At 37.7% G+C, this 12,349-nt stretch overlaps 1 protein-coding gene across 1 annotated transcript in view; it reads left to right on the forward strand.

The window, feature by feature from the left end:
* STPG2 (sperm tail PG-rich repeat containing 2) overlaps positions 1 to 12,349 on the forward strand; it is a 352,190-nt gene that overhangs the window by 16,519 nt on the left and 323,322 nt on the right. The window contains exon 3 of the mRNA XM_071215533.1: positions 6,613 to 6,773. Within this exon, the coding sequence (XP_071071634.1) occupies positions 6,613 to 6,773 (161 nt within the window). The remainder of the gene's footprint in view (positions 1 to 6,612; positions 6,774 to 12,349) is intronic.

The following is a 12,349-nucleotide window of genomic DNA, read 5'->3' on the forward strand; positions in this document are numbered from 1 at the left end:
TTATTGCATCTTATAGCAATATGTGAGAGCAAAGGAATAAGCTGAGAACTGAACTTCTGGGCACAAAGAAACCAGCATGTGATAGTTTGGGAAATTCCAAGTCTCTAAAAATTGAGTCCCCAGAGAACAGTGCCCCATGTGAAGGCTTAACTAAACTTGGAACCAGCCAGTCATTTCAGTATAATGCAGAACTGGAAATGCAGTTATCTAGAAAAGATCTGTGACAGGTCTTACTTTCTGATGCCTTGGATCCCTGTTTTCTACATTCCAAACCAAGAAGTTTTAATGACCACCATCAGCTTGGACTAAAAGGGACAGAAAAGGGACAGACTGAAGGAAAAAATGACTTCAAAGGCTGAATTGTGGAAGCTAAGGTCTGGACTACAAACATCTTCTAGGTTCAAGTGAGGGACCCCACTCACTTGAGTGGACAGGCTGAGTATACCCTGAGGCTTGGAGAGGGTGTGCCTTCCACTTTGTCATTCATGAAGAGGAGGCCACCCCAGTGTTCTTGGAGAGTGTAGCCTAGAGTTAGGCTACCACCAAGATGCTTGATGAAGGTGGAGCTAAGAAGATGGCTGCTAGGCAAGCCCTAGGAGGGGGTGGGGGCAACTGCCACTCCAAGCCTGGAGGAGAAGAAACCATCATTCTATAGATGACCCTCATACTTTGAAATTTAATGAGGTATGCTCTGCAGGTTTTCAGAACTGTTTGGGGCCTGTGACCCTTGTTTTCCTTCCGGTTTCTCCCTATGTTAATGGAAATGTTTATTTGAAGTAGATAACTTGTTTTTTATGTTTCACAAGTCTACAGCCAGAGGGGCATGTTGCCCCAATACAGACTACATGCCTGTAGCTGTTTTTGATGAGATTTTGTACTTCGCATTGCTACTTAAATGATTTAAGGGTTTTTGGAATATTATTATGGAATGAATGTATTTTACATAGGGAGAACATGCATTTTTGGGGTCTAGAGGGTAGAATGTATTGATTTGAGTCTTTTGTGGATCCCAGAAAATTATGTTCTTAAGCTAACCCATTGCTATACATATAAACCTATTTTATTTGGGTTTTTTGGTTAGGGTCGTTGATTAGATTGCAGGACTCAGGGTGGGTCCTAATCCTTTTATTAGAGTCCTTTATATATGGAGTACTAAAATCAGAGATATACAGAAAAAAGCGTCAGAATCAGAGGGAGATGTCCTCGAGGCCAGAGGCTCAATCAGTGGAGCACAGGGGCATGGAAATTGGCTCCTGAGAGGCTAGGCCCATGGAGCAGCTTGAAGCAGATGAGGAGGAGAGGGGAGAGAACAGTGGACTGGCAATGAGATGATCCATGTGCCTGATTATCCACAGCTGAGCTTGGAGGGAAAGTGAGCCTGGAGGAGAGAGCAGAGACTGGCTGCCATTTTGCCTTGCCACGTGGCAGGAGTTCAGGACAATCAGGCGCTGACCTTTGGTGAGACAGCATCTCTGATTGTGCCTTGATTTAGACATTTTCACAGCCTCAGAACACTAAACTTTCACAGTTTACATTATAAAAATCAACCTGTTTCTGGTATATTGCATTGGTAGCCTTTAACAAACTAAGGCAGTTATCTTGGGCTTAAATTTAACATCCTAAATTTATAACAATTACATTTGATTTGATACCAACTTAGATTTCAATAGTGTGCACAAGCTTTAACCCTCACAGATGTCAGCAGCCATCTTGCTTCAACATGTGAAAATAGACTTTGGTGAGGGAAGTAACTTATGCTTTATGGCCTGGTATCTCTAAACTCCTACCCCAAATAAATACGCTTTATAAAAACCAACCGATTTCTGATATTTTGCATCAGCACCCCTTTGGCTGACTAATACAATCATGTCTCCTACAAAAGGTATGTTCAGGTCCCAACTCTGGCCCTGTGGGTGTGAACCTATTTGTAAATAGGATCTTTCAACATATTATTAGTTAAATGTGCCCAAACTGAATGAGGGTGAGCTTTAATCTAATATGGCTGAAGTCTTTAGAAGCAAAGGAATTTGAACATAGAAAGAGAAGCCACAGGACAAGCAAGATGATGAAAATCAAAGAAGCTCTGAAGAGACAAAGGAGAAGATACTGCTATATGCATTGCCATGTGGTGGACAGATCAAGGACTCCAAACTTTGTCAGCCAGCCATATACCAACCTAGGAGGAAGCAAGCCTTCTAGCCTCTGAAACCATGAGCCAATATATATCCTAACATGCTTCTTAGTGTCCTTCAGAGTTTAGCTCTCCTATCCAGAAGATCAGTCTGAGGTAAAAAAGGATTCACAGGGTACTCTGTCTTTTCTGAGTTTGCATCTTTTTCTAGGCTTGAGCTCACTTACTCGTGGTCTTAAGATCACCCATTTATAGGATTGCCCCCTCTACCTTATAGACTTTTCCCCAGTTGCTCTATAGTATGTGTTAGAACAGGTAATCCTTTGCCCCAGATCACTTTGACTTGTTTCTTAGACTGTTTAACTGTCCATATGCTCCTTTTACCTGTAAGGAAATATCTGGGAAGGAAAGTCACAGAGGAGTGTCCTAGGTGAATTTAGAAAGGTCACAGCTATAAGATCAATATAAAGAAACAGTCATATTCTATATAATAACAAAAACAACCTGAATTGTATTGAAAAGAAAAAACAATTATATTCTCAAAATTGCATGCTCAAAAAAAAAAAAAAAGACATGAATTTATTAAAATATATCTAAGTGTTTTAAGTTGCTAAATGTTTCTGGGAGCAATATTCCAGAAATGGGTTGGCCTTCACAATGGGATTTACTAAGTTTAAAGGTCACAGTTCTGAGGCTGTGAAAGTGTCCAAATCAAGGCATCATCAGAGAAGCTTTCTCACTGAGCTACAGCTAAGTGTGATCAAGCACATGGCTGGGCATAGTGTCAATCCTTTCTCTCCCCTCTCCTCTGGGCCTCGTTGCCGTTAGCTTTAGTTGCTCAATCTGTGACTTTTCTCTCTCCTGTGTTTGTCAGCTTCTGAAGGCTTCTGTCTGTCTCTGCCACTTTTTCTTGGTCCATGGTTTTTTATTCCTTCATTTATAAAGGACTCCAGTAAGAGGATTAATACCCATCCTGGGTCCTGCAATCTAATCATAGGTCCCTAACTGAAGTAATTTAATCAAAAGGTCCCACCTACAAAAGGTTTACGTATACAGGAATGGATTTGCTTTAAGGACAGGATTTTCTGGGACCTACCCAGCTTCAAACTCCTGCAGTAAGTGAATCTGCAGGAACTTCTATTTAGATTTTAAAAATTTTCAATATATATGAGCATATAATCTACAAATAGGCAATTTTATAACTTTCTTTCTATACATAAAAGTATGACTTTTATTTTTCTTACCTTATTGTGTGCACTATAAACTTCAGTAAAATATTGAATAGATACTGTGAGAACAGTTATCATTACCTTGTTCCTGATTGTTAGCTCTAGGTTATTTGTCCATTCCCTTTATTCTGTCCAAGTAGGTTCCTTCTTTTCCTAGTTTGCTGAAAGTTTTTATCATATGATAGGGAGTTAGATTTGTCAAATTCTTTTTCTGCTTCTGTTAGTGTGGTTAATTATATTGATTTATTTTCAAGTGTTAAACCAACTTTGCATTACTCATTTCAGCACCACTTAATTTTATATATTGATTGATATAATTTTTTATTACTAAGGAGATTTGCATATATAGTTTGTTAAGAATAATTGCCTTTCTTTTCTTTCAATATCATTTTCTTGTTCAGGGTAATACTGACCTACTAAAATGGGTTGGGAAAAGTTGCATTCTCCCATTTTTTTAAATAGTTTTCATTGGAAATTTCATATCTTGCTTAAATGTTTGATAGATATCACATGTGAAGTAATCTGGATTTGTACCTTTGTTTAATAAAGTTTTCAATTACTAATTCAACTTATTTTCTTGATATTAGTCTACTCATTTTTCTATTTCTAATTGAATGAATTTTGGTAATTTAAATCTTTCAGTGAATTTGTCCATTTCATATACATTGTCAAATTCATTGTCATAAATTTGTAATATTATTCCCTTATTATCTTATATATCCCTTATTATCACAACAGATGTGCAACCTTTGTTGTGATGTGCAACCTTTAGTTCTTGACAATGGCACTTTGTGTTGTCTTGTTGTCTTTATTTTTTCTTAATTAGTTTGGTTAAATTTATTAATATTTCAAAGAACCAGTTTTTGGTTTATTGATTTTTATTTCACCTTTCTTTTTAGTTTACTTTTAAAATTATTTTATACTATAGTATAAAATATACTATAGTATAAAATATACCAGATACTCTGGGGATTGTAATATGCTTCTTAGAATCTACTTCAGATTAATATTAACTTAGTTTCAGTAAAATATGGGAAATGGTTTAATACAACTCTGTTCTCTACTCTTCTTTTGTGCTATTATTGCTATATAAATTACTTTTATATGTTAAAAGCTCTAAAATATAGTTCTATAATGATTATTCTGTTGTCTTTAAATAAATTAAAAGAAGTGAAAAAATGTATATTCCTTAAAGACACTTTATTTAATATATATTGTTACTCATTAACACTGAATTTATAGTCAATAGTACTGTAACTTTTGCCTGAATGATACTTATTCAATGCATATTTTGTCCATAAGGCGACCCCTCAGATTTTTTGTGCTTCGGAATGAACAATGAACAGCACTTCAGCATTTTACTTGGAGTCTAAACAGTGAAAGCACCAACAAAAAAACACAAAAAATGGGAAAAACAAGTCCCTCAATACACCATGATTAGGATACTTGTTTACAGTATGAAAGCTGAAATAAAAAGGAAGAGTATGGCCTTATGTGATCTGTTAGGAACATGCTGGCTGGGCAACTCAAATTTTTTGGTGCACTATGAATATCAGTGAATGACTGTGACATAAAATTGTCCTTTTTCTAATAATACTTGTCTCTTTTATATGTTATACTTTTGAACATTTCTACATATTTCAGTTATCATTCTTTCATGTTCTCTATCTATTTTCTTCTGAAATATTTGCTGACCTCTACTCTGTGTTTTGCCTAATGTGCTTAATAGAATTGAATTAACATCATCTAGTCCTGGATATTATCTCTGTGTTAATGCAGTCTAAGAAGATATTAGCTTTATGGAGAAGCCTCATTATCCTACGGACTCTAAAAACCTATGTTTGCCAATATTCTCCTATTAATTAATTGTACCATTATTTTTCTGAATTTTACATTTTTCCTTCTCAAACTTCTTTAGAGGAGAGGGTTATATAACAATGCCATGGTTAACTAGGAGAATTTGTCAAACCAGAAAACAAAGGAGGAAGAAAAGTTATGTTGAGGGGAATGGGACACATTATTTTCAGTGAAAGTATATGTTAGGGATGAATTAGTCAAAAGTCTATGAGTCAAAAAATATATGACCTCTATAGGCCTTTGGATAAAAATAGGAGTTTGATAGTAATGATGTACAAATCTATGATGAATTCTTACCATGTCTAAGATGCTTTTTGAAAATCCTGATTATATATGTTTAAAAAATGAAAAAAGGGCATTTTAAGACTAAAATTTTAGTGGCAGACAAATGTTTAAATGTTCTGGAAGAAAACATTTCATATCTAGACCCTCCATTCATTACACTTATCAGGATGTAATGTCAATACTTTTTTAAAAATCACATTTCAAATTTTATTTTTTTATGTTATCTGCTGGATTCACTGACATATTACTAAATGATACTTTCTTCATTTTAGCTATATCTATTTCCTTTTACCTTTACTTTTGTAATTTATTTCTAATATTTGAAAGGAGTATATATATTCAGAATTTTATATTTTCTATAAATAAGAAATGAAAGGTAATAAAAATATTTGCACAATGTTTTCTAATATTCATGAAACCTTTTATGTATGTCTTTTTAGAGCTGGCCTGTTCTCTTTAAAGGCTATTAGTTAAAGATGAATACATTTTCAGAAATGGCACCAATAAATTTAATAAATAGACAAAGAAAACAGAAGCCACTTAAATATTTTAACTTTTTCTTTCTAAGTAGATGGCAATATAGTGTTAGAAACTGAAGAAGAGCTTTTTATACCTAGTTTTCCTCTTCAGGAACAAAGTGTAAGTAAAGGTTACTTACTATTTATATGTTTCATCATTGTATTTTCATGTTTATTAATAAAAATCAAGGAAGAGGGTTTTATAATAACTAATTGAAGGTAAAATGGTTCATGTAATAGAAACTTGTGTTATATCATAAAATATCTAGATTGTCTGAAATTTATTGGCTATTTGTAGTATGTACTTGTCTGTACGTAATTACTATAGCTCTTGAACTTGCCTAATGATTATATAAAATAAAATTGATGAAGAGCTGTTAAATATCTAATTTACACAACTGATTCACAATATAGTTACATTATGACTCCAACTGCTAAAGTTTGTGCAGTGTCAGATATTTCAAAGAAGATATTTTTGATTTATTGACCTTGAGATATTTCAATATTTTCTAGGTGTTTTTCTAAATATTAATTAAAAAGGAGTAAATAAAATTATGCTAATTCTTATATATGATATTCTTTATTACTTCAGGTCCTGGATTTTATAACCCCATAAACAATACTAAAATTGACAACTTTAGAAATACCTGTGTGGAGAAACAAAAGAAAAGTGCATTTGGATCTTCTGTTCCTCGGAATTTCTTCCTGGTTCACAAAGAAGCTTATACTACTCCTGGGCCAGCTGATTATCAGGTAATATGTGAATACCAAAATAAGATTTTTAAATTAATACAAAGCCCTTCAGGTTGTTAAAATTATTACATGTGATATATATGCCTCATTAATATAAGTCAGAGTATCATTGAAATTACTTGTATATGGTAATTTATGGCTTAAGAATAAAAATTAACTTGGTTTACAGCTATATTTTGTAATTTCTTTTTTAAATGAATCCTATTCATTATCTCTTTGAGGATCTTATACTTAACTTACTTCTTTAAACAACAACTTCTATTCAATATTGGATTTCTCCCCTATTTACTAGAAGTTAATCTAGCTTCAAATTAGGTCTTCTTAATTTTTTATTTTTTTGTTTATAGCAATTTTATTCATGATAGCCAAAAACTGGGAGAGAGAAGCAAATATCCATAAACAGAAGAATGGATTATCAAATTATGCTGTATTCATGCAATGAGACAATATTCAGCAATCAAGCAGAACAAAAGCTAATACAGAACAAATGTATGAGAAACTAGATCACACTCTGTATGAATAATATAAATATGAAGCTGTGTAGCAGTCATCATTCAACTATAATAGCACTCTTTCTTTAGATATATTTTTTTATTTTTAAAAGGATTTTTAGATTACATAAATGTTACCTAAAAATATAGGGAATTCCCACATGCGCCACTTCCCACGTTTTCCCACATTAACAACATCCTGCATTAGTGTGGTACATTCATTACAATTGAAAACATTTTGACACATTGCCACTAAGCATGGATTATAGTTTACATTGTAGTTTAGACTCTCCCACACAATTTTGTAGGTTATGGCAAGATATATAATGGCCTATATCTGCCACTGTAATGCCATGCAGGGCAACTACCAAGTCCCGAAAATGCCTATTATTTCATCCGTTTTCCCCTCTCCCTGCCCTCAGAACCTCCAGTGACCACTGTCTCCACATCAATGACAAAATTTCTTCCATTGATAGAATCGCAATACATCTATGGTAGAATACCAGTAAGTCTACTTTAGTCCATAGTTCATTCTCCAAACCTGAGGATTCTGGGATGATGATGCCACTTCTAATTGAGATGGGACTTTGATCCCATGGGGCAGATGGATAGGACTATCTTGCTTGCAGTTGTAGACTCTTTAAGTTCCTTGGGATGGTCACTGTCCATGATCATCTTCCTGTTAGTTGTCCTGGATGAGCCCAGTGAACTGGAGAGTAGGTGTTGCCACTCCGTTGAGATTCAGGGTGCAGCTGGCACATGGATAGCCCAAAGATTTTCAACCCTAGTAAGTTGATTTTCAACCCTAGTAGGTTGATTATAGGTTCAAATAGAAGAGTCAGAAGAGCCATGTGTAGGGAAACCACAACTGAGTCCAACTCTGTCACATGGGGGAGCATAAATTCCAAAGTAGGACCCATAGCAAGGCATCAAACTTCTGAGCTAACTACCCTGACTATAGTGTGGTTGTTTCCACAGCCCTCAGGAGCCCTGCTATTTGAAGCAGTATTTACTTGGTAGTCATTGGGATACTGCTGAGACATGCATGAGCATAACCTATGAGTCTCCAAAAAGAGCCTGGAGGTTATCAGAGGGGTTGCCCTAATGTACACCTCAGCAGTCCCAGAGACAGATAAAGTAGATACAACCCCGGGTATTGGTTCTTCTGAGGGCTACAGAGACCCACAGGTTCTATGGTCATGGCAGATGGAGTTCAGTGCCATGTCAGTTGGCCCTTCTTTGGAGTTTGTGTTTCTGTGTGATGGAGCTGGACTCAGATGTGATCTTTTTTTCACAAGCCTCTCCTGTTAGCTTTACCAGAACTGTAGTTGGTGCTGGGGTTTAATATATACCCAGGGGATCTGAATCTCTGGATTGACCGTATGATAGCCTGGCCCTGAGCCTCAACAGACTTAAGCTCCTACAATCTGGTTTGTTGGACTTACCCCACTGAGCTAACATGGAGTTGAAGAAGGTCAACCACCATACCATGGAGCCAAGAGTGTCTACAACTGAAAGCAGGAGGATTGCATCCAGCATCCATGTGGAATCTAAGCCCCCTCTTGATATAGATGTGGAGTGGACACAACCATTTCAAGGGGAAACGGACTTTGGCCCAGTGGTTAGGGCGTCCGTCTACCACATGGGAGGCCCGCGGTTCAAGCCCCCGGGCCTCCTTGACCCGTGTGGAGCTGGCCCATGCGCAGTGCTGATGCGCGCAAGGAGTGCCGTGCCACGCAGGGGTGTCCCCCGCGTAGGGGAGCCCCACGCGCAAGGAATGCACCCATAAGGAGAGCCGCCCAGCGCGAAGGAGGGAGCAGCCTGCCGAGGAATGGCGCCGCCCACACTTCCCGTGCCGCTGACGACAACAGAAGCGGACAAAGAAACAAGACGCAGCAAAAAGACACAAAAAACAGACAACCGGGGGAGGGGAGGGGAATTAAATAAATAAAAAAATAAATCTTAAAAAAAAAAAAAAAAAACCATTTCAAGGTCCACAGGATGGAGGAATAGAATATGGATGAGAGTGGACTCACTGATATTCTATTCATGAACTATTGTGATTAGTAATAGAAGAAAATGTGTCATTAGTGTGGAGAAAGTGGCCATGGTGGCTGCTGGGTGTGGGGAATGGGAGGAAGAGATGAGATGTGGAGGCATTTTTGGGACTTGTAGTTGTCCTGGGTGATGCTGCAGGGACAGTTACTGGCCATTGTATGTCCTCCCATGACCCACTGGATGGAACATGGGAGAGTGTGGGCTGTGATGTGGACCATTGACCATGAGGTGCAGCGGTGCTCAGAGATGTATTCACCAAGTGCAATGAATGTCTCATGATGATGGAGGAGGTTGTTGCTATGGGGGGAGGAGTTGGGTGAAGGGGGTGGGGGGTATTTGGGGACCTAATATTTTTTTAATGTAATATTAAAAAGGTAAATAAAGACAAACACACACACACACACAAAACCTCTGGAATGACCTCCCGACTCATTTTGTAGTCTCATAGCCACATAAACTCATGTCTTTACTTTTTCCCCCTTTTGGTCCAGGTCTTTTTCCAGTTGCATTGCTAGTTGCTGCTTGGCAGTAATTCTTCCGTGCTGGTGGGGGCGGGGGGTGGGGAACTCATCCCTGGAAGTCATGTCCCACACTGGGGGGAAGGTAATGCATTTATATGCTGAGTTAGGATTAGAGAGAGGCCACATTTGAGCAACAAGGAGGCTCTCAGGAGATAACTTTTAGGCAACCTATAATATTAGGCTAAGTTTCCATTTCAACAGTCAAGGTTCATAGGTACAGTCATCAATATTAAGGGCCCATCAATGGACCATCCTCCTTCGCTATCATTTAGCCCCTGTACTCAGGGGATTTCTTGCTGTTCCTTTAGAGAATGTGGCAGAGCTACCCAGGATGGAAATTCAATATTCTTTTGGTTATTGGGTGAATCTCCACCCACTGTAACAATGCCCCATGAACTATTGAACACATTTATGTGTCTCAAGTGTGTGTCCAGGTGACCCTCCTTCCGTGTACCCCCCCATCATTGACACCCCACACAAATGATCCTCCCCTGTCATCGCTGTAACCCTTCTGTGTTCCAAAACTTCATAAAAAATGAAGCCAACAAAATAGCCTAATGCAATTAATAATAAGAAGAAACGAAATAATATAGTTTTAAAACTAGGAAATAAAATACAAAAAAGTTAAATAAAAAATAAAGATTTGGAATAATAAAAAAATAATGAAAAAATTAAAACAAATTTTTGACATGTCTTTCATAACTATAAGATCTGTTATCTTGTATATATAGTGATGTTTTATTCTTTTATTTCCCCAGTGTATTACTTTTTTCACTCTGTCTTCAAAGAAGTTTTAGGTACAGAATAGTCCTGTAGAGAATATAGGGGATTCCCATATACCCAACATCTTCCCCCTTTCCCCCATCCCCCTATTAATAACCTTTTATATTTGGATGGTACATTTGTTACAAGTGATGTACAAGTATTGAAACATAGCTATTAGCCATGGTCAATGGTTTACATTATGGTTTATGTTTTGGACCATATACTTTTATAAATTTAGATTAAATTTAATGTGGCCTGTATCCATCATTGCAAGATCATGTAGAACACTTCCATCACTCTCAAAATGCCCCATGTTCCATCTATTCTATTCCTCCCTTCCCCTCCCCTTGGGATCCGTGGCAACCACCAGCCTTCACTCCTTGAAGAACAGGATTCATAGTTACTTGCAACAATATTGAGGGCCTGACATATTGCTCTGTCTTCCCCTATTGGGCACTGCCTATTTCTTGAGAGACTCCCGTGCCTCTATTTGAGGACATAGGAGGACTCCCCAGGATGGCAGTCCACCCACCTTCCCACTCATTATGTGGGTCTCCACCCATTGAAAGAACCCATTATGATAAGATGAACACTCATCCACTTCCTAGAAGCCTGCCCCAGGTGCACCCTATCCCGATGCCTCCCACATCCAACACCCTAAATAATACCCCTCCCCTGCTGTGTCCATGAAAAGAAAATTCCCATTGTTGCAGTTATAAACACATACCCACCAACCCCCAGTGTTCACTTCCTCCCTCACTAGGCCCTCCTGCCAGTTCCATGGGCAGTCCAATCTAGTCTCCCCACCCAACCCCCCTGTGAAACCAGCACCACCCAACCCAAAAGAATCACTGCAACACTCTCATGCCCCTCCACTCTCATGCCCCTCCGTTGCACAATTACACACTTGCACCTTATCATAGATTTTGTCTGTATGGGCATTTGCTCACAGCCGCCGTCTCCCTTTCTAACTCTTGTCAACCTATCTTCCAGACTGTAGCTCTGTGAGTCTGCTCAATTTACTTAATTTGTATTAGTGATGTCATGTAATATTTATCCTTCAGTGCCTGGCTTGTTTCACTCAACATGAGGTCTTAAAGATTCATCCACATTAATGCAGTGTTAATACTGCATTCCTTCTTACAGCTGAGTAATATTCCATTGTGTGTATTAATATATACCACAATTTGTTTATTCTTTCATCTGTTGATGAGCATTTGGGTTGATTCTAACTTTTGACAATAGTGAATAATGCCGCTATGAACATTTGTGTGTATATATCTGTTCATGTTCATGCCTTCAGTTTTTCTGGCTGTATACCCTCCAGTGGAATTGCTGGATCATATGGCAGTTCTGTAGTTAGCTTTCTGAAGAACCACCAAGCTGTCCTCCACAATGGCTGCACCATTCTTCATTCCTACCAGCAGTGAATGAGAGTTCCCATTCCTCCACATCCTTTCCAACACTTATAGTCCCCTGTTTTTTAAATAGCCACCAGTCTAATGAATACCACAATGTAGTTCTGATTTGCATTTCCCTAATAGCTAGTGATGTTGAGCATCTTTTCATGTGCTTTTTAGCCATTTGTATTTCTTCTTTGGAGAAGTGTCTATTCAAATCACTTGCCCATTTTTAAAATAGGTTGTCTTCTTATTTTCAAGGTATAGGATTTTTAAATATATGCTGGATATTAGGCCCCTAGTAGATATATGGTTACCAACTATTTGCTACCTTGAGTAGG

Source organism: Dasypus novemcinctus, chromosome 1 (genome assembly GCF_030445035.2).
Source record: "Dasypus novemcinctus isolate mDasNov1 chromosome 1, mDasNov1.1.hap2, whole genome shotgun sequence".
Classification (NCBI taxonomy): domain Eukaryota; kingdom Metazoa; phylum Chordata; class Mammalia; order Cingulata; family Dasypodidae; genus Dasypus; species Dasypus novemcinctus.